Source organism: Mangifera indica, chromosome 8 (assembly GCF_011075055.1).
Source record: "Mangifera indica cultivar Alphonso chromosome 8, CATAS_Mindica_2.1, whole genome shotgun sequence".
NCBI classification, from domain to species: Eukaryota; Viridiplantae; Streptophyta; class Magnoliopsida; order Sapindales; family Anacardiaceae; genus Mangifera; species Mangifera indica.
Window position 1 is genome coordinate 12,264,453 of NC_058144.1, and position 25,062 is coordinate 12,289,514.

At 31.4% G+C, this 25,062-nt stretch overlaps 1 protein-coding gene across 1 annotated transcript; it reads right to left on the reverse strand.

Annotated features, from left to right (window-relative positions):
* Positions 1-3,434: 3,434 nt before the first annotated feature.
* On the reverse strand, positions 3,435-4,922 carry LOC123224331 (AT-hook motif nuclear-localized protein 23-like). Its single transcript, XM_044647965.1, has one exon. It carries the CDS (start codon positions 4,653-4,655, stop codon positions 3,801-3,803), a length of 855 nt encoding a protein of 284 aa, XP_044503900.1. The 5' UTR covers positions 4,656-4,922; the 3' UTR covers positions 3,435-3,800.
* Between the last annotated feature and the right edge of the window lie 20,140 nt (positions 4,923-25,062).

Genomic DNA, 25,062 nt, shown 5'->3' on the forward strand with positions numbered 1-25,062 from the left:
CTTTTACAAGCCAAAATTGTCAAGGCATTTAATGCCTTCTTATTCTCTTTTGCCAAATTTTCTTCTCCTGCGTTAGTCTCTCCAATTTCTTCTTGCAATAATAAATGCTTTCCCATCCCTTTTCTTGACTTGATTTGGTGGAAAACCACCTGCAGCTGTAACAATCATTAATTTATCAGCACATTAATGTCAAAATCATTTTCATGTCATGCTTAAAGATATGACAAAATCATATATACACATATAAAATATAGTTTTATTAATTGAAGTGTAGGATTAAATATGACAATTAAAAATAAGCAAATTAAATTATAATTAACCCCATTAAGGGACATAAGAAAATAAAATAAAAGAAACTCCGTAGTACGATTTCTTCATCATCACTGTCGACTCTTTCATGATCACTACGCACAAACTAAAAGCTAGCCTTTGGAAATGTGGTTACATTATGTCTTAGTTTATTAAAATTTTAATTAATTATGTATTGCTTGTGGGAATTGAAAATAAAATTCAACTGCCCTTGATTATCTACAAACAATGTAAGCATATGTGCTAAGCATAATTTGATATATATAACGCATAAGACTCGGCCACCTCGTGTTTCAATCCAGGTAATCCAAATCATTATTCCAACTCATTGCTTCCAATTCTTTCTTTATTTTATTAAGGATCTTGGTAAAGCCTATTAATTTCTAACTACTATTCAATAGTTTCTCAGACATACCATCATCTTCTCCTCGTCAACTCGTGATGAAGCTTTGGAAATAAAAATGAAACAGGAATATAGATTAAGAAGTTGGATAATTCTTTATTCATTTGCTCAAAGATTTATCCAGGATGACCAAATAAACAATTGAATGAAGGATATGAAAATATTTCCTTATGATCACAGGGAAAATTGGGCCTTTGACACAAATAATGCGTCAAAATAAACAAAAACTGTCGTTTAGTAGAGATTTTTGTATTTAATATGTCATCGTATCAGCAAAATGTCGGCATATACAAGTGAAGATAAATTACTCGCTATGCAAGAACATGTTTAGTACTTGATCAATGTGTATAAGTATATACTCCTAACTATAAATTTTTATATCCATTCAATATATATATATTGCAAATTACTTTCAGTCTTTCGAGGGGATTTTTTTTTTTCGACTTCTTCAAAGTTTTGATGTTGCAGAAAGAAGATAAATTTGCATGTTCTAGGATTTAATTAATTGACCTTTATCTTTGTCAAGAGAATGCCTAAAATGGTAGAGGAAAAACAATTTGTTGAGATAAGACTACTTATAAACTAAATAATTAATATGTATTGATTTTAATACAAAAGAAAAAGACGAGAAATTGATAATTCTACTGAAAAAGGGACAGCTTTTGTTTTCACTTCAACATTCTGCAAATTGATGCAGTTGAGTGATTAAATTAAATGAATGTAGATGAAATTTGTCTTATAACTTCAAGATCTCCCGGGCTGAAGGGTATGGTGGTTCATCTAAAAAGCACGAGTTCCTGCTATTTAAACTCTAGTATTAGTTGTTATATAATATACACAAAGATATAGATATATATATATATATATATATATATATATATATATATATATATATATATATCCAGAGAAATCACAAAAGAAATAATTAATTTGAAGCATGTTCTGAAACAAAGTGTTTTAAGGAATCAAATGCAATTCTTCCAAGATAAGCACTATGGGGTTTCATTTACATCAATGTCAATGATCAATAGGAGTATTATTGGCTTGCAAGGCATGCACCTTCTCCATTAACACAGAACCTAGTTAGGCATGATTCGCAGTGGAGAATACAGCCAGATGATGATTCATATTTTATATATATATTAATTAGCCTCCATTTTAACCTAATTGCCCATCAGCAACCTGATCGATCGTGACTGATGTAAATGACTTTTAATCACTCGAAAGTTACTGGCTACTACAAAAGCTTCAATGCAAGGTGGGAATGCAAACAATCAACCATTTAATTTGTCAACACCTTAAGGTGGAGCAGGAAATTAATAATAAATATATATTAGTCTCATAATTAACAAAAATATAAAAACCCAATATTTTGAAGAGAATGATCGAGCTATTAAACTAATTAAGCTCTAAAGGAATAGACAATCTAAACATATATAGTATGAAATATTTCGTAATTAATTCACTAAACGCACCCAAAAGAGTTCACTAACTATATATATTGAGTATAATAGATATTATTTAAGATTTTAAACAGATCACTTTGAAGTTTGAGTACTAATTATATGCCTATGAACTATTTTATAAATTAATTTTTACTTGAAGAAACTGAGTATTTTATTCATAAGTAATTAAAGGGGATACATAATATTTATCAAGGCAAAGAACAGTTTAATTAACTGAAAGATACTTCAAGAGATCACATAGAAGCACAGGTAGCTACAGTTGACAGACAAGTATGCAAACACAATATTTGACATGAAGAAGAAATTATTGTCATCGCTGGGAGGAAGAGAATCGATAATAAAACTACGACGTTTCCATTTTTGTGTGCTTCTCTTCCAGTGTGCTAAGTGCCTAACCAATGAGTGTGTTCAGAGATACAATGCTAATACTTCTATTTCTACTTCCACACTATATGTCTAAAAGTATCAAGAAGGAAACACTGGAATCTGAGTAGATGATCACCATAATAAACATCAAATTTTCAGGCTGATCGAACACCTCAACCTATACAAAATGGATAAGCTAATAATATATATAACAAAGAGAGAGAACAGACGTTTTTAAAGGTGGTCAAACCAGTTTCCATATCAAAGACAGAGAGTAGGTATTTTGGAACACTAAAGAAAATATTAATTTGCAGAGGGATGGATTTAAATTTGACTTTATTTCCAGAGAGCTTTAGTTGACAAGAATTAGAGAAGGGCTTATACAAGTATGGGCAATCATCATTCAATAGAAACTTGAAGTTTTTGATATTAAATATGTTTAGAAGTGAGAGAATGTCATTTAATAGAAAACTAGATGGAGAGGATCATTTCCAAGAGAAGTAGAACAAGAGAAAGTCACCCTTCTAACATAAATGAATTTGTGTTGGTAGGGGGACAACACAACTTCTTTCGAACGAAAAAGAATTCTCCATTGAGAAAATCCTTGCTCTTCGATTGTATTTTTTATAATGTTGTATTTATTTTCTCCTGAAAACAATGCAAGAAAAGAAACAAAACACAAACCCATGTGTACTACCAAATCATACAAAGATTTGCTTAAATAAACTCTTTATATGGTATCCAAAAAAACCAGCGATTACTCCATTTGAACAGAGAAAGAAAAAGGATTATTAGTACCCATTTGTCTAAACATGGAAAGTTAGATGAGATCCTTAACAATGGAAGACACAAGAAAAGAAACCCTAGTTGATTGATTAAGAAACTTTCGGTTTCTAAACATAATATAACTATACCCTCAAACCATTGATTTCTTATAAAAGTGAGAAGAGAATTCCACCATTAACAAGAAGACTATTTCCATAAATCAGTACAGTTCAAAAACCCAAGAGGAAGAGAAAAAAGAAGCAAACAAACAAAAAAAAGCCCTAAAATAAACATGAACTAGAAGAAGGAGAAGAAGAAACAAGAAACAAGGATGATGATGAGGATGATAGTACATAAATTCCTGACCTTATCTCCTATCCAAGAATCCCAACTCTCTCTACAAATGCAAAGTAGAGCTCCAACACAGCCACAATCAATTCCACATTCATAGATCATATTCAGTCTAATATATCACCGCTAATTCATTCTCATCAAAACGGAGGCCTAACACCTGCGTTTCCTGCCCATCCATCCACAGGCAACTGCACGTTCGGAGGCATATTCAGTGGCAAATTAAAGAACGGCAGCCCCCCAGAAGCCGTCCCAGCTGCAGCCGCATCAGCAAACAAGTTATTCCCACCTCCACCGCTATTCTGCATCTGCAACTGCTCGTCCTCATCCAAAGGCAGCCTCTCATACGCCACATTTGTAAAAGACGCTGCAATCACGATCACAGGCCCCGCCGCCGTGAGCTCCCCCACAACGCTACCACCAACAACTTGTCCTTGACCTCCGGCCAAAAAGATTGTCAAGCTCGTCGCACCGGGAGGAGCTGGCGGTGGCAAAAAAGACCCGGAAAGAGACAAAATTTCAAACCTTCCATGAAGAGTCACTATTGCTCCAGCTGCCGCTGGCTGTCTTATACTCACGTTAGTGACGGTTCCGCTTCCACTCAGTATACAGATTCCCCGCTGCCTTCTCCGGGCGTAGTTGGCCACACAGTCAAACACATCGCAGCCACTTCCCACCTCAAGAATGTGGGCTCGAAGTGTGTTGGCGCTCTCCCGAGTGATTATCACGGGAGGTTTCGGTTTGTTCTTCGAACCGGGGGGACGACCTCTGGGCCGACGGGCAACGAGGTCTCCATGGCCAGAGTTGGCACCGGCAACAAGGTCAAGACCCTGATGATCAACGGCGTCGTTCTGGTACTGATCGCCACCGGCTCCAGAACCAATTCGATTGTTGTGGTCGTGGTCTTCGGGTTCAGGTTGGTGTTGAAGGTGAAGGTCAGGTCTATGAAGCTGGGAAACGTAGCGAGAAGCTGTGCCTAAATCCAAACCAGCCATGCCAACATAAAAAAAAAAAAACAGAAAACAAGGAAAACAAAAGATTAAAATAAAAATTAAAAACTGTTTTGGGGTTTGTTTATTTTATAAAGGAAAGTGAAGGCTGCAGTACTGGAGAAATAATATAGATTTGAATAGAGAGAAGATGAAATTTTTAACTTTTTTTTTTTCTTCTTTTTTCTTTTTTAATAAGAAAAACAAGAGCGAGAATGAAACATCGGGTGCAGAGAAAGGGAAGGCAAGAAGGAGAAGAAGAAAGGAGAGCGGACAAAGACCCAAAAACGCAGTCATTTCTCTCACCCTAATAACTTTTAAATAGGTATAATAGCAAACATTTTTTAACATTTTTTATTTCATTTTTCTTAGTATTTTCTTAAATAAATATTGAGAAAACAATCTGAACTCCTATTTACAGTGCGTGAAACAACGCGACGGCGAAATGTATTTGACAACTTGACAAGCAGTTGGTCTAATTGTAATTCACAAGTTTAAGCCAAAATTAATAAAAATAATTAAATAAACCTCACTCAAGTTAACTTCAATTTGCAATTTTTTTTAACACACATTTTATTTATATGGAGTTACTCTTGTTTGTGTCGACTACATTGATATGCCTGATAAAAAAATTAAATTATAGTTATGATTTAATTTTTTTATTAAATATTAATAAATAATACTTAAAAAATGTTACTTTTGTTGATGTATATATAGAGATAGAAAGTGTGATAATTAATTGTATTGTAAGTAAAATGATAAATTATATGTTATTAAAATGAAGAAAAAAAATGATTGGATCGTTAGTTTCACGCAAAAAAAAAAAAAAAATGTAGATGCAGTGAAATAAAGAATTGAGTAAAAGAACCCTAGATGAGGAAGATTGTGTGGGTGGGGATAGAAGGTCATGGGGGTTTGGACTTTTTAAAAACAAAAATAATTAATTAATTAAAGTTTGATGGTGAATGAGATTAGATTAATTAACCATGGTTAAGGGGATTAAGTTGACCAAGTTTAGTTAAGTAATTGAGAGAAGAAACAAACAAACGTGAAAGGAGAGGGACATTTTTATTTTTTAAAATTAATTAATATTATTGGTGGAGGATGGTGCAGCGGCGCGTGGGTCCTACTCTGTCGTTCTCCTTTCCAACCCTGAACGGCCCTCTTCTTCTTGGCCCTTTCTCTTCTTGCCCCTCAAGCCATCACTGCCACCCTTGTTTGACCACCTCAAATTCTCATCAATTTTAATTATATAAATTAATTAAGATTATCGGTTAATCTGTATTTTGTTCTTTTACTGATATTATAATAATAATACATAGATAGATTATTGTCTCTAACTATAATAAAATTTGTTATAAAAATCTTATGAAAATGCTTGAAAGTTTCAAAAACAATTTTAGAAGTGTTATTTGGAATGATTAGGAATAGAACGTCCGGAGGTGGTTTTTTCAGTCCACCGTCATATCCTGTAGCTCAACTAAGGATAGTCATTTGTTTTTCCAAACCCAATTTGAGCCTTGTTTGTCTTCAGATGAAAGAAGATTCTCCGATAAGCATGAAGATATTGATGATTAAAATCCTTATAATAAAGAACAAAGATAAATATATCTCTGGTAAATTATCTCTTTAATTTATTCTCTCTCTGATTTGTCACATTCTTTATATATCCCATAAACATTTAACTATTAATTATCGTTCAAAATTTTAAATTATTACAAAGATAAAATAGGAGAATTTTCTCCATAAAGTTGGAGAGAGGAAATGAGACGGAGATTATTTGTCATCTCCGTATCAGGGATAAGGAAACGTCTCTTATATAAGGATGGAGACAAGGATTAAGATAATTGACCTCTCTCTATTTTATTGTCTTTCCTAAACTTAACCATAAACAAATGGTGAAAACTACCAAGCTGGAGTATAATAGAGGTAAAGAGAACTTATGGTGGAGTGTTGAAATGTGTAGAGATAGAGAAGAGAACCAACAACGAAAGCACTTTGTTGAACTACGACATTGAGAAGAAGAAAGCCACGGGTGTGAATGAGATAAGATAAGTGGTCTTAGGCATAGATAGTGGGTACTCGGCGTTATGAGTACAGACATGTGCAATGTTGTAACTAATGGATTAAGTATCCCACCTGGGAGTACATTGCAAGAAATCAGAATTTTCTATAGTTTTTAATATATTTTATCTTATACATATTCTAGTATAGAAAGCATTAATATACAACCAAAAAAAAAATTGATTCAGACGTTAGTTTTTTAATAAAAATTTAAATCATAAACAAATGGATCCTTAAATATAATATTGATAGTAATTTAAATGATATCTAAAAGGCGAGTTTAAATTGTGTTAATCAATTAATTTGTGGTTAGACATTTTATTAGATCAACTAATTATGCAAGTAGTTGAGAATATATCAGAGATATAAATGATTGATTAAGGTAACATGATAATGGTATTAATTTATGATTAATGATAAATTATCAACCGTTAAAATGTTTTAAAGTAATAAGAAATTAGAGAAGTGCAGCTCACGCCCAACACTGTTGAAAGAGATGACCTAACTAACTAGAAGTGTAGAGATGCTCTGATCAAGCCATTCAAGATTATTGTAATAAATATAAGAGATGCTAAATAATGTTTATAATTCAGTTATCCAGTGGTTGGATTCACTTGAAATTCATCAATTGGTCGATCTATGTTTAATTAATTAATTATATTAAGATAGGTTAATTAATGTTTATATGTTTGATAGAAACCCTGTTAAATTAAGGGTTACATTGGATGCCATACCATGTCTTCAGGAAACATATTATTATTATATAATTACTGCTATAAATTAATGCTCGTATAACAAATAAAGTACATTAATTTATAATGGCCGTGCGAGACATTTAAAGCATCCCACTTAAAAAAGGGTTAAAAAATGATTCACTTCCTAGGTTAGAGTTCAGGAATTTTAAGTGGGAAGTTGAACCATAAAATTTTTTAATCTCTAAATTAGTTAGATTATATAAGCTTTTTTTACAAAGTAGGAATTCCCACATGAGTTACTGATATGTGTTTGGTTGGCTTAATTCATTTTAAACTTAGATTTAGCTGAGATTCAGTTGCACTCACACACAAACAACACACATGGCAAGAACAAATTTAAGGTGTAGAAATGCAAAGAGGGACAAAACAGTTTTTCGCATAGTTAGACTATAAAAAACATAGCTTGCGTTCATGGGATTTTGTCTAGCAAAATCAAATCTATTAAATAGTAAACTCACTATTCATTATAAGTTGAACTTAACCAAAACAAACATTCTTTGTTCACTCAACTAATTTCTAACTTCTCCTAAAATAATAGTTTACTGTCCACAATTTGATTAATAAAGCAAATTTACATGAAGAATATGCAAAAAAAAAAAAAAAAAAAAAATCAAAAGAGCAAGTATAGCAAAACAAAACTACAAACAAGAAACAAGAACATGTCCAAAACCAAATAAAATAGTGTGTAGAAATGCAAATATTTAAGTCGGCTAAAAAAGAAGAAGATGCTTGGTTTAAATACATAGCTCAAATAGACAAGGTATCCATATCATAACAATGCACTTGTCAAATCAAAACATAATAGCAAAGTTTATCTTGTGTGTACACAATGTTCCTAATTTACAAAATATAGTTACAAAAAGCACTTGAAGGATTAGGCTAAATCCTATCGTCACCAGCTTACTCTTTCAATGATCACTCTCAAGATTAAAGATTTCTGTTGTGGCAAGGGTGGGTCATTTAATTGACCTTGTTGTTTGAAAGAAGAACAAATTGTAGGAGAAGAGAGTAAGAATGAGAAATTTATAATAATAAAATTATGTGTATTTATTTTGAATATACAAATAGCTACATATTAATATGTGTCATTATATGATTAGATGATTTTGAATTGAAGATAAAATAATACATAATCACATGATAATACACATATATGTGTATCTATTTATGTACTTAAAATAGATTCGTATAATAGTACTCAATTTATAATTCTCATACAAAAAAAGGATAAAATTTGGGTTTAAGAAAAGGTTCTAATCTTTATAAATTTAAGAAATTGAAAACTAATGGCAAGAGGTTATAAATAGCTAACAATTACTAAAGAACTGTGACTTTAGAAAATAACAAATTTGTTATGCATGATAGATTTTTCCACCATATGTTTTTGACTTTAACCAAATGGTAATGTAAATGCATTAAATGCCTTGAAAACAAGGCTCGGAAGAAAACCATTTTTATTGATTGGAGGGGTGGCAAATTCCCTATAACTACCCCCTTCCTCTCGTCATGAATACATACACTTTCTTCACTCAAAGCTTTCTTCTTGCTTCTTCCTTTTGCTTCTTGTCATAATTTCGGAAGTTTTCCTCCTATTCCTTTAATAAAATTTTAGTTATAGTTTCCATCATTCAATTAATTTCATTATTTTATAACATTAAAATAATAAAAAATTCCAATTTTTTTATATTTAATTGCCATCGATAAAATTTAAAGCAAAATTAAATTTCGCTACAGAAAACTTTGATTTGGTATTGATTCCAAACAACATTCAACTTTAAAGAAATATGATAAAAATGCTCAACTAAAAAGTCTAATGTTTGTTACTGGCCTTCGAGAGGGATGCAGGGTCGCGCACCAAACAACTTCAATTAACTAAAGTTGCAGTTGAAAAAAGAAAGCGATAAAGAGAAACCTAAAATCGAAAATTAAAGAAAAACAAATACAAAGTCTAAATGAAGAAATTAAGCAGATTCAAAACTTAGAGTCAGTATGAAATTACAATTGACTTTTGACTTACCTAACTCATAATTAAAAAAATAATAAAGCCTGTGCGTATTCATGAAATTATCGGGCAATTGAGCTCAAATTCCTATAGCTAATTAAAAAAATTTTTATCATAGAGAAAGTTTAGTTTGTCTTAATTATTATTATTATATTATTTCATCCTTAAACAAACTTAATCATAATATTAATCAGTCAACCCACGACGGCTAGGTGCAGTGGAGACATTGAATCTCAACAGTGCCCAAATTTGACTACGATTTTCCTCGTCAGATTATAAAATGTATTTATCACGTAGCATATTAGAAGACCTAGAAGTTTGAATTGCATCTAATTAATTGACCATAGACCTTCCGATGTATATATGTGGAATTTTATGAATCCTGTATTTTTCATTCTTATGATATAATAAATGAAATCATTATCATTTTTGTTCTTTTATGTGACAACTTCATTGTTTATTATATTTATTGAAACATTTTAATAATAAAGAAACATTATGGTGGGTTTGAGTCTAGTCCTGATCTATAAAATTATAAATCATCAATATAAAGTTGGAATTGGTTCTCATTTTTATAATATTTTTAAGGTTTTGAGGAGGAGAAGAAGGGGGAGCTTGGGGATGAGTGAAGTTTCAGGAACGCAGGAATTGAAAGGAAATTTTAATGCTCTTTCGTTATGCCATGAGAACATATTATATATTTACCATGTGAACAAATATATAAAATATATTTAAAATATGGCTGAAATTTATAAAAAATTAAGACAAGCATTGTTGATTTTCCCAGTCTCTAAAAGTTCTATTATAGTACTGGCTTTAAAAAAATGAAGCATACCTTTATGGGGTCGAATTGATTGACAAAGCGAAATTATTGATTTAATGAATAATTGTTGAAAGAGATTATAATATATTAATTGAGCACTCCTGGCACATTAGAAAATAGAAATCACTTGTTTCTTACAAACATTAAATGATTAATATGCTAATATGTTTATAATATATGAAACATGAATAACAAATTTATAGTACTTTAAGTTTGTAAAAATCGTTATGGATGAACCATTTAAGGGGAGATTAGTAAATGAATTGGTTAATTATGTGGGTAAGCAGCACCGATTTCTGTCCCATCCATAGGATTAAATTAGGAGTAAACTTTCCACTTGTATTTTCAATGTTGAAATGAATTAACCAGTCTGAAGGGAAATTGCTTTGACCATTAACCTGTGTTATCCGCTCAAGGAAATTTCATTTATACTTACATCTAGTGTTTTTGGATTAATTATTAAATTAACATAAGTGATTATGAGTAGCAACCCTTCAACATACAATATACAAATTTTAACTTTGTTAATTTATAAATCTTTGAGTATTTAAATTTAGTTAATGAATATTTCATTATTTGCATTACATTTTAAATTAATAAATTTCAATAAAAAGGTCATGACCGCATACATGCCAAGAATTTTCAAGAACACACAAGATAATTTAAAAAATAAAGTGTAAGTCAGACAATTTTAAAATTTTGTAAAGAAAAATTTTTTAGTAAGAACATCATCTTCTATATATTCGTTCAATTAAATTTTATTATTTTAGAATTAATTGTGCATAATGGTGCTAAGTCAAGGAAAGGTAAAATAAGCAATATAATTTAATGGGACTTGAAATTACATAAGACATTTGTCTCATTTACTTTTATTTTTATTATAACAACCATAAATTTGGAGATTAATGTAAGTGTGTTAGTATTAATTTTTCAATCAATGAAACATTAGTATTCATTCCTCTAAGTATCTTCGAACCAATCCTAATTTTTCTCTCTTTTGAATATTTCTATTTCACATTTAGTCAATCCTAATACTCTAATAATATTAGAGCCAAAGACGATAAATGTCAATCTTATAACTGAAGAGAAAAGTTTTTTCTCAACTCAAATGAGTTTTTTCATTACTCTAAATAATTCAAATCATCAAATCAAAGTATTCTTTCAATGATCTTGACTTCCAATTTACTATTAGTTCTAGAAACCTTAACATTTACTTATTGTTGGTGCACATAACCTGAAGGAGCATATCATCAGAATTATTCCACGTTCAACACCATGTGTATGGGTTAGGGTTTTTGGTTCAACCTTTACTATGATGAAAACGTTGCTAGAAAAGGTGTTCTAAAGCCAATCGTTAATGACTATTTTGTAATTTCATCCAGACATTGTATCCTATTTTACTATAAAAAAATTGACATTTATTCATTTGTTATTGTATATGTATGTACTTAACTATTTATGATGAATACACTTATATTAGTAAAACTGTGATGAGGAGATTGATATGTAACTTGATCATATGAATCTTGTAAGCATACATAGAGGTCAATCTAGAAGCTTTATAGCCTTAACGTTATTATTATGTTGAATAGTAACATTACATTGCAAGGTATAATCTATTAACGTTGATTCCCTACTTGTTGAGTGATCGTGATGTTTTGCTAAAAGTTGTTCATGGTCCATGAAAAAAAAAAAGATTAATTATACATTAATCATGATTTCATTCACTCTCAGCTTATTAGATAATCTATGGGTCACACATAATAAAGGGTTGATTTTTGTGACTCATAAGGTTTGGGTTTTAGTATACAAAGAGCGAATCACCTCAGATTTTATTTATATGGTTAATTTAGATCTTTGAAAATGTTTCCCAATATGTGGGAATAAATATTAGGCGCAATATTACACCTAACTGAGAGAAATCAGGGTTTATGGGTCAAGGTGTAATTACCCAAAAGTTAGGTAGATAGTGTGAGTAAGGGTTATGAGATGTCTCGTATAAATTGAGACACATCTTATAACCCATGAACCCAAGTTGCATATCACCAAAAGAAGAGATAAATTTTCTCTCAAAGTATTCTCTTGATATATACCTTTTACATTCAATACATTCACATAGGCTAGCATCTGTGAGGCCACGTAATATTCTTCTTACATTAAGTGATGTCATAGTCCTCAATATCGATGAATAGAGCCTCATGTAATACTCATAGGTATGTTGAAAGGTCATTTTAGTCTTTTCATATATTGATATATGTTTATGGATTAGAGATTTGCTAAGTGTTGAGAAGATGTGAAATTTGGTCTGATGTACGGTTCTACATGGAGGATACACACTTGTTCATCAGTCTATCATGTGGACGATATGGATATCATACTACATTAGAGAGTAAAAGTCATATCCATAATTGTGAATCAAGGGACACAGTCATAACATCTAGTATAATCATATTTCTATTTAAGCACATGTCTTGTGATTTTATAAGCATATGCGTTATTCCATATTATCAGATAATAATGCATTCTTATCCTAGTGGAGAGAGAGGGATTCCTAACTGCTCATAACCACTTTTTGGCCACTGAGTAGGATTTTTTCTAACAAACAAGTAAAGGGATTCAACATCAAATCTACCAGTTTGGAGGAACAGTAAGAAGGGGCTATTCCAATATTTGATTTTGATATGATGAACTATGAGTTGGATTCTTAGGTTGTGTTTATTAGTCAATGCTAGAGTTGAATACGAATATTTATGTGTGATGTAGATAACATGATAATTAGTTTCGAACCTTGGATTTATAATGATGAAATAGGAGTTATTGATTAATGAATTCTAGTGATATGAGAAATTTTTAAGAGTGAGTAATAATTTATGTTTATTTATTTTGTACCAGAGGAAGTATGTTTTGTGTAATGAGGAAAACATGTTGAAATTGTACTTTTTGCTTATGAATATGAGTTAATATTGCTATAACATGATTTGGAAGAAAATATGCATAATGATAAACTATATTGGTATGAAATTAGGTTAGAAATTGTTAGAAAACCATAGAGTTTATTATTATGAAAATAGCCTAGAATCAATGTTCCAAACATGCATACATGGTTGTCTTAAGGATAGACATGACTTTGACATGCATTATTTTATATGATTTGTACATGACATATGACCATGCATACTACTTCAGACTTCTATGATCGTGTAAATATTGCATTTAATCCTATATAGATGATGCTTCTAAATCTTCAAGGCGAACAAGATTGTTACCAATTCTAAGTCGTGTGTGGTGTATCTATTCTCATAGTCTTTCAGTTGTCTCAAGGCGTAGGCAATCACTTGACCTCGCTACATCAGAACTATTCTCATACCATTGTGTGAATCATTAATGAAAACATAAAACTCCCTACCATCTTTAAGTAGTATAAGAACAAGAGCTAAATTCAATTAATTCTTTAATTCTTGGAAGCTCTCCTCACAGGTCTTTGTCCACTAGAATTAGGTCTCCTTTTTCATGAGAGTTATGACCAATCTAGCTAATCTTACAAATCCCTTGGCAAATCTTCTATAATATCCATCCAATCCCAAGGAGCTCCTCACCTCTTTCACAGTCTTCATCCTCTTCCAGTCTAATACAATTTCAATCTTGCTCAAATTAATAAATATTCTCTCATGTGGTCAACCGAATTTCAAACACAAGTGGAAGGTTCATGTGGTGGACTGAATTTCAATAGTAAGGTTATTTTAGACTTTTTGCATTGATGCATAAAAGTTTGAATTGATATATGTCGTTTCATATATTTAAATATGTTTCCTACAAGTTTTTACTTGTGGTTAAGTAACATGTTGAATGTTTTTTGCACAAATAGATTCAAAAAGTTGACATTTTTTCAATTGTACGTGCTGTTAATAAATAACAAAAACTTGAGGGGTCAAATTGAAATTAAGCAAATTAATTAAGTCCAAAATATTTTTATGTGGTTGATAACATGCTATGGATGTGATGCATGGTGTTTCATACATAAGCCTAAAGTCTTTTTTGCACGTACTGACATGTTCTTTAAGAAGGAATTCATTCTCGAAAGAACTAATGGAAGAAGGGTGAAACTCGATGAAGTTTTTGTACTACAAGAACTCACTATTAGAGGTTACAATGATGTTAGTTTCCAAACTAATCAAGATGATTTTAAGTCCTAATTAGGATTTGTCTTTTATTTGAATAGTGGTGCAATTAGTTGGAAAAACTTCAAGTAAAGTATAGTGGCTAATTCTACAATGGAGTTTGAGTACATTGTTCTCTTAGAAGCAACAAAAGAGGTTGTATAGATCAAGAAGTTTATGATAGAACTTAGAGTGGTTCCCAGTATTGTTGGGCTGATTGAACTCTATTGCGATAACAATAGAGTGATTGCTCAAGCAAATGAGCCATGGTCTCATCAGAAGTCCAAACACATACTCAAACATATCACTTTATTAAAGAGATTATTCAGTGTAATGATATACATATAGAGAGGATTGATACAAATGACAATTTGGTTAAGCTATTAACAAAACCTATGTCGCAACAAAAGCATGATAAGCATGTAGTAAGATTGGGCAATAGATATATGACCGATTAATTATAGTATAAGTGAGAGATTGTTAGGATATATGCCCTAGAGCCAATTGATTTGACATTTGTGAATGTAATTCAATTTCATTAATTAATAAAAGGATTTATTGTTATTTAATTCATATATATGTCTTTTTATATCATTGTGTGAATAACATACCTTTGTTGTAATGAAGGGATTAGACAACTGATTATGAGAATTCTATGCACACATTAAGTGGACATTCTAGAAATGTTTGTAATCCCAACATTACAATAAACAAGGGCAAATGCAATAATGATGAGATTATCATAGTGTTGAGCAACCTCACTAAAAGGTGTCAAAACTGTTTGTAGACAGCTTGATGTAACACATAGGTGCATGTTATAGAAATGTTCATCTGATTGACCTCACTAAAGGATATCCATATGGATGATTACTCTAATGTTTATGAAATAAATCCACTGAACACTATAGAGGCATGTGATCTTATAACTTGAGGTCGCCAAATTGTCTTGTGTAAGGATCAGTATAGTTTGACACTATCTAATATACTATCATAACTAAGGTTTCATAAAAATAATGAACGACTATATCGTCGGATACACGGAGGCTATGGTTGATCAATAAAAGATTCATCACTCTTGAACATAATAAAAAATAACTCATATGAGAATATTGAATGACATTTATGATTGTTTGAATTTATGGCCACTGTAAGATAAGGTTGTAGCCTAATCCGTGTACGTCATTAATGTGTATCAGTTCATGTCAAGAAACTATTGAGATAAACATAATTCTATGTCTTAACCTTGAGAGATATGAGTTGATGAAATGATTGAATTGCACGTAACTGTGATGTTGTTAAAACTTAAAAGATGTCTACTAACACTCTATCGTCCGATAGCCATAATGCTTTGTTAGAAGTCAATCTTGGTTTATGTCTGAATTTGATTTTAAATCAAACACTACCAGTTTGATAAAGAGTTTATTAGTCACACACATATAATTATTGATTTGAACCCAAAGACGAGGATCATTTAATGAAAATCCTGGCATTTAAGGAAAAAGAGAAAGATGTGAATGGATCAAGTTTGTCTATTAGGTTGAGAGATTTGGTTTGACCATGCTTTGAGTAAAATACACAACCACATGTACTTGGTGGTGTTGATGTTAGCCATGCTTCAAGGAAGCATGTCATGACTAGACTTGTATTGTCCAAGTTGTGCATGTCTAGAGAATTGCATGGGCAACACCAAGTGTGCCACCCATGCATGTCACTTTAGCATGGTTAGTTAGAATCCTAATTAAATTAAGATTCCTGTGCAGGCACACACATACATATACAAATGTTTTATTTGTGTCAAAAGAGTACCATCTCACAAAATACATAAACATAATTCAAAAACCCTAGTTGTTGGGTTTTCTGAATTTTTTCTTCATCCCAAGAACATGTTCCCATCCAACACACAAGAGCCCTAGTAGCATTTTTCTTGGACAACCTCCTATGTTCGTACTCTATATGAATACCAATGTTCTATCTCACGAAGGTTGGATAACATACATTTCTTTGCCACATAAAGACTTGGAGGAGCCACCAATGCATGTATAATCTTTACGACATCCTATGAATGTTTTGTATGTTCATGATAAATATGTTTTAAAACAAGTATCCTGGTCAAGGTTCTAGGATTGTTTGTTTTTAAATTTTTAATTTTGTTGCACTACTAGTTATCAACACCTTAAAGCCATACAAATATAGATTATAGTGTAACTGACCTCTGATAAAACCTTTGTCATAATAAAACCATGATAGGCATACTGCGTCATTTGGTATTAGATAGATGGTTAATTGGCTATATTGCAAATAAGATATTCTTAGAGTAGGAATTTTAAAGCTAGTTGTCAATCACCATTTTGTAATTTCATCTAGACTTGTATCATTTTTTTTTTATATTTATAAATTGGTATTTATTCATTTGTTATTACATATGTATATACTTATACATTGATGGTGAATACCCTAAGATTAGTTGAGTTATGACAAGGGGATCAACGTGTAGTTTAATGTTGTTAATTCACAAATCTTTAAGTCTTTAAATTTAGTTAATGAATATTTCATTACTTCAATTATGTATATTAACATTATCTTCTAATATCAAACCTGCCAATTGTGCATCCATTTTATCATTATTTATGCATTCACTTTCATATGCTAACACTTTCAATCAATGATAAGACTTTCCACAGCAATATAAGAAGTCTTATATTTCTTCACCTTCATCACTTCCTTCTTTACTGACTTTACAATTTGTAAAATTAAAAGACAAATCCTCTTATCCACCTATTCATTTGATTATTGAATTGCCTTTATATCCTTCTAAAATCCCTATTGTAGACCATCATACCAGTCTCACAAGGTTTCTTGACCTATTCTTCTACAAAACAAATTATTTATCCCTCTTTATGTCAACACCAATAACTAAAATAGATAATCTGGATATAGATAAATAAAAATGGTTTAGGGTTTAGTTTAAGTCTTAACGAATACACAAACAAAATTTTTAATTGAATTACTGATTTTTACAGCAATTTCAAACAATTTATTGGTGTTGATAAACATAGATTATCTATTTTAGTTTCTGGTATTAGGTTGTCATTGTTATCTCTTAATATAATAAATGAATAAAAGGGCAAAAGAAATATTAAGAATTTGGTAAAGTCAGGAAAATGCTAGCATTTTGTTAGAATATTATCACTGTTTATGACAAATGTGATATTGTCATTTGACATACATACACACACACACATATATATATATAACACTTTTTTTCATATACATACCCTAAAACAGAATATGGACCCGAAGAGATGTGTCGAGCTTGAACTTTTACTCAATTGTAATGGATATATAACATGATATTAAACAGTTATAATAAATTTGTGCAAAAAGGTGCAAACTCACAAACTCAACTAAACATGCCATTATTTTTAGAACATATAATCCCAATATATAATGTCTAAAACATAACCATAACTGGAACTTTATAATTAATCACAAAGTCCCAACTATCAAGTTTTTACATAAATAAAATATAAACTAAAAATGATATAATTATCTGCCCTCCCCAACCTCATGCAACCTCTCGAGTTGGACTGTTATCTCACCGCATGCCTCGCTACTCATCTCGTCTACCTATAAAATAACAAAAAGGAATGCGTGAATGAAGACACTCAGTAAGTAAGTGATCTCTTAGCACCTTGCACACAACATCTTATAAACTAATATGTTTCATCCCTAATACACCATTTGATTATTATTAGATGTTTTCTAGCAATCTTTTATGCCCATCCATCTTAATTCAGTATCTTTGTGCCCTAAAAACACAGGTGACATCATTTGGATGATTGGAGACTAAGTTGAACTCGACATATCTGATGTCATATGAAAGCGTATGACATCTCAAATATCCTCTATCGATTGTTGGTCGAACTTTGGGCTACTGATACTGATACCTTTATCATACAATGAATCAGATTGTAGTTCCTCCTTTATCATAGACACATTTCTATAGGATCACTGACTAGATAACCATCTTTGGGTGCCCTTTACCAAAAGCATGTTCATGGTGCATCTCACTCGCCACATGAGAAACTAACTAGCACTATTATCCCTTACTATACATACTGAACTGAAATAAATAGCTAATGTGTCTTGGTGATAAGTATATGATACATTTCATAGGTATCTAACTCTCTCTTAGTCCTATTGCTTTCACATATAATGTCACTTTTGTATGCAAATGGTGGCTAACTTGATGCACATTACTTTTCCCAACTTTTTTTATTTTTAATTCAAATATGTTTTGATTAATATTTGTTTCATCTTCTATACAGTTAGACACATTAAGTTTCATTAGCTATCTTAATTCATATCCCTGTTCCAACATATAGCATAAGGGTAACATAATCTTTCTACATTGCATGAACAGTCGTATCTAACCTTTACTCACTGTGCATTTCACTAAGACCATACATAAACATTTGCCTTTACTAGTGATGAGCGTTCATCTACCTTTTTGTCTAGCGGGCACCTAACATTTCACTAATGTTATAAAGTCCCTATACTTGAAGTCAAGATCATCTAACCCTTAATCTCCTTATTCATTCTACTCACTATAAATAGGCATTCATCTCATATTACACAACTGCTGATGCTTAAGCCTTAGGAAGAACTTATGTTTGATGTATGAGGAGTTCTCTTCTACAATGAGGATGCACAAACATCCCTACATGTAAGCGCGACAATGCATTAGTACTTAAAGATTTTGGTTTAACCTATTTCTGTAATTTTCGATCAACCCTTCAATCCAACAATCTCTAAATCATATAATAACAACCCTTCAACAATTTAAACATATTTTCAACAATCATTAACCATTATATAGTCACCAACAAATTAGATCATCATAATACATATAACTTTTCATGCTTTAACACATTATGTCTACTTTTCATACTATTATCACAAATTTACTTACCACTAGTTCATACTCTACTCACCTTAATCATCATAATATATCTAGAATATCAAAAGAATCATGCAAAATCAAAACATAAATATCATTAAACGAACTGAAAACATTCAACCAATAAAACACCATACTTGTTTTTTGTTGGTTGCTAACTCTTTGTATGGTAGTGATTTCCTGGCAATCTAAATCCTTTCTACCATTCAATGACTTCACATAAATCTTTTTTCTCTCTCTCACTTTGCTTTGGAATCATAAATAGGGTAAATGTGAGCCAAACATAACATAGTCATGTATCCATCATGCATAGTCGTTCCTTTAGTTATACAACTAAAAACATGTCCCAAAATTACTAGAAAACGAATTCTTATCCAATTCAAATTTGACAAGAGGATGCATAAACATGTACTCCAAGCATGTATGGTTGTCTATCCTAAACACTTAGCCATTTACATGTGCCTTGCATGAAATAACAATTTTGCGCTCCTTAAGGCATGCATAGGCATACACACTTATGGTGCATGACTGTCCTTGCTCTCTAATAATAAATATTTAAATTCAAATGCAAGGCAAAGACATAAATGCCCATACCTATGGGTGTTACAATTATACCCCCTTAAATGAATTTTGTTTTCAAAATTTACTCGAACAATTATGGGATCCTCTATCTTATATCCTGCTTGACCTTCCATATAACCACATCGACTTAGTAATTCCTCCAAAAAACATGACTAAAGGAATTTGCTTGCTCCTGAATTTCTTAACTTGTCTATCAAGAATATGCACCAAACGTTTCTCATATGTTGAACTGTCCTTGAGCTTAACATCTTCAATTCTTTGCAGATAGGTTAGGTCACTGATATACTTGTGCAAAAATATGTAACATCCCCTCTAGAAATGCTACTTTCCAAAGGAAGATATCATTACTTATACTATTTTAGCATACAAACATATGACAATTAATTAAAACCTCAAGCATTATTTTTTAATTAATTGTTACAATCAAAATATATACTCGTATATAGTGTCTAAAGCATAAATTTTTATATTTTAGTAAATAAATTAATTTAGGATTTTAATTAACTAATCTTAATATTTGTAGATATTTTATTAATTGTTTTATTATTGTTTGTAGGAAATGAAGAATGACATCAGGGAAGAATTTTTGAAAAAGAGAAAGAAATTAGAAGAAATCATAGGAAGTATCTCGATCACATTAGGAGAAGGCTAATATGTAGGGAAGGAACAAGAAACAAATCTACAACTGTCAACATCAAAGAATCAAGAAAGGAGTGGATTTGGCATTGAACTGAGATCATGAAAGAATCCAATTTTCTTATTGCAATATAGAGAAGAATATATATAAAGCCACCTAACCCATTAACACAAATACTCTCTTTCTATTTCAAAGCAATTCTCAGCAAAAACTAAAGTGATATAATAATTCACTAGCTGCATTTCGTAAGCTATCAAAAGTATCTGATCCATCACACAATAGTAGATGAAAGTGATAGCTAAATACTCGAGCATGCATACATCACCTATATACAATCTTTTATTTATTTATTTATTTTATTTGAGTATAATGTTTTCACATAATTGTTGTTGTGTTTATGTTCCTAATATGAGTGGTTGATTTCTTTTTATTCTAGGAACTAATGTTAGAGATAGGTTAAATTCTTGTAAAATAATTGGAATCACAAAATGTAATGAGTAGTTATTATCCGAGTACCCACAAAAGTAGAAGCTCATTTAATTTCCACATGCTTACTCAACCTTACAAAAGGAACTATATCTAACCAACATTAGATCACGATTACTTTTGCAATTTTATTCGATTTATAGATTTATGTAGAATCATCAATGAAGCTTGAAGTCCTAGAAGTCTTTTATCATATGAAACTCAATAGTAGTGTCACAGTTGTATCCTATCCATTGCTTCAGCTGATTGCATATTTAGTTTTAGTAGTTTAAGATGTAGTAGTAAAAGTATTCTTACATTATAAGCCTTTTATTTATATGGTTTCCTTAACTAATGCAAGTTTCGAAACAAGCTAGTAGTTAGTTTCCTAATCTCTATGAGATCGATATCTATTACACTATTTGTCGACTCTTGTATTTGCGAATAAGATGTAACATTAACCAAGGTACCCTTACAATTCAAATTACAGAAACATGTCAAAAGATGTCCAAAACTACATAAAACATTATCCATAATGTATCTTAGTGTATAGCAAAATACATTATATCAAAAGCCAAATACATGAACTGGATAAAATCATAATGACATAAATGCCCTTAATTACTCTATACCCACTGACCACCATTTGCCTTGTAGCTATCACGATCATCTGTACCTATACACATGAAAATAGGGGAGTGAGTGACAAAACACTAAGTTGGAGACTCTACTACTAACTTTTACTTAATTTCCAAAATACCCTTGACTCGTCTTATACTAACTTTGTCATTTAAAGTTTGTCACTAAACTCCTATTAGGATGAGTTGGGTCATATATCTCATATTGTAACTCACACTAAACTCAAGAATATCTATACTATATATCATAACTCTCAAGTTAAACTTTGTCCCATTCCTTAGATTCCTAACTGGTGTGACAATATCATCTCTAGGTGAAATGATTGTTATTGGGAACCTATGTCCTATAGTTGTATACTAGGTTCATTATACTGGACTTAATACAATAATTTGACACTTTGGCTATGTGAGCACTCATTGTGTTGTCCACTCACGTACACTATTATTGGACTATCGAACATCATCATAATTAGGTTTTATTATAAGCTAGTAACATACTATGAATATGCCCTCCTAAGGGCGTTGTTAGGAGTATATACTCACAATGCATTCCCATAATGATCCTAATATGTCTAACATGTATACATCTCGAGCCTTATATTACCTCGGACTCCTCTTAACTTTCACCCCAATCATATCTTATAGCCCATCAAAATCTCATCTCTTGGGCATATTTACGAACCTAAAATCTATTATTGTCTCTTGAAATGACCCATAAACTTCTAGCCTAGTTCATTTTTTTTTCCCTTTAATTTACCTCTTTATACATGAGCCTCCTCCTTGGGATACACAAACATGTGCTTAACCTTGTGTATAAGACATGACTATCCCCTCAAAGGCGGTCATTACTGTGCTACACACATGGGTGTGATACCTTTGGAACATGGGTTGTGTTACTTCTTTACATTATACATAGCTTTCACTCATAACATGTTCTCCTCATGCTTAACATTATTTACACAAGGGTATGCGTCATTCCATGGATGAGCGTGTGCCTTTTCTAAACTTAAGATTTCTTTCAAACTCAACTTTATTTTGATTTATGTACTTTTTAAAGGTATTTTAGTGTTTTCACCGATACATGGTCAGGCAAACTTCATGCCCTAGTTGACCCTTCACCAGTCAATGAAATCTAACAGTTGTCAGATCATTAGAAAACTAAATCTAAATTTTAGGTTTTATGTACACAAGCGTGTGTACCATACCACACAGTCATATGACGAACCTGGAAACCAAAACGCATACCTAATTTCTCGCATTGATCTATCTCTACATGTTTTCACTTTAACCTATTGATAATTTCATACTATATAACATGTCAAAGATAAGAACTATAGTTTAAATATGCTACCTAATCAACCGCACAACTTATACAATCATCTAAAATCACTACTCATGCTTGTACTTATAATAATCAATGTTGCAGTCATGGTTTAATCAATCAAAGACATTTCTCATATCTTGTAATTATCAAATCTCTGACATAAATGTAATCCTATCATAAGTTCATTAATGATTCATATAATACATATCAAATTATAAGATCAATAATCTAATCCCATGAAATGCAAATGCTAAAACATTTATAAGTTATCTTTATGACAAGTTATATATGCATTACAATATCAATTTGCCTAATCCTCAATAATTCATTTGATCAACATAACACGCCATCATAACCATATAAATACAATCAAATATACACTTTTCAGTAGAGGGTGGAACCCTCATTCCACTATTATACACATATCAAGAAGGTGCAGAGAAAATCCTACTTAGCTCTTGCCAAATTGTTGGAATTCCTAAGTTAATCGATAACTCTTCCTTTTATTCTTTCTTTCTCGCCACGTCGTTAGAAAACGATTGTTAAAAGTTTTATATGAATAAAAATCAATCAATCTTCGATTCCTTTTCTCATTTTTGGGTAAATGTGCATACTTGGATAGGTATAGAATCCTAAAATGTGGCAAATGTGACATATTTAAATTATTGCAATGTTTATCCATTTTCAGTTGATGTGACAACTAAAATACGAGCATGACCATCTCATGCACGTTTGCCTATTACATAAAAATTCATAATTCATTATTTAACTCTAGTTAATTCAGTCATACATAAATATAGACATTAGAAAATGACTATAATGCCCTTAAGATGTATCTGTGGGTGTTATAAAATGACATATGGAACACGTTATGCATATGATCCATATTCATTGGCAACACAAGTCGATAGGCACTTTGCCTATATGCTCTAATATCTCAAATGATCCTACAAACTTTAGAACCAACTTGCCCTTTTGATGAATCTAATAACTTGTCTATAAGGGACTATCTTAACAAATACTTTTTCACCCACCTCAAACTCAAGATCTCACTCCTCTGATTTGTATAACTTTCCTAACGATCCTGAACTTGTCTCATCTTGTCTTTAATATGCCTGACATCTCGATTATCTTCTAAGTCATCTATAGTCCTAAAACTTGTGTGAGAGCATTCCTCTTGCTTATCTCATCCAAATGTAATGGTGATCTATAATTTCTCTCATAAAATGCCTCATATAAAGAATCCAGATTGTTGTCTGATAATTATTATTGTAGGCAAACTCTATCAATGGCAACATATCAATCCAATTCACTCTTCTATATAAGTAACATGCCATCAACATGTTCTTGATCATCTAATTAATCCTCTTAGTCTGACCATTGATCAAGGTTTTATAAGATGTACTGAAAGCTAACCTTATATCTAAAAACCTCTATAAGCTTTGCTAGAATACGAATACAAACCTTATGTCTTTGTTTGACACTATTATCTTGGGTACACCATGTAATCTTATAATCTCCCAAACATAAATATAACCCGATTGATCTATACGCGTGGTATCCTTAATTGCCACAAAATGTGTCAACTTGGTCAATCTGTCTACAATCTCCCATAAAGCATTGTTACCTCTTCTGACCCTTGATAATCTAATTATGATGTCTATTGAGATGTTTTCCTATTTCCACTTAGGAATACTAAAAAGTTGTAATACTCTTAATGGTCGCTAATGTTCAGCTTTAATCTTTGGCTCTTAGAAACTCTCCTCACATAAGTTAGACCATTTGAAGGGAATATCTTTGTGAATCAACTCAGTCAATGATTAGGCCAACTCAGTAAAGCCCATAACAAACCATTTGTAATACCATGCCAACCTAAGGAAACTTTATACCTCTTTAGCTATCTTAGGCCTTTCTACTCTAATACAACCTCAATTTTACTTGGGTTTATAGAGATACCATTTACTGAAACTATGTGTCATAAGAATGCCACCATGTTCAATCAGAAC

Bases quoted from the DNA above. Each gene is read 5' to 3' on its own strand.
- LOC123224331 (XM_044647965.1), bottom strand. From the start codon at position 4,655: ATGGCTGGTTTGGATTTAGGCACAGCTTCTCGCTACGTTTCCCAGCTT.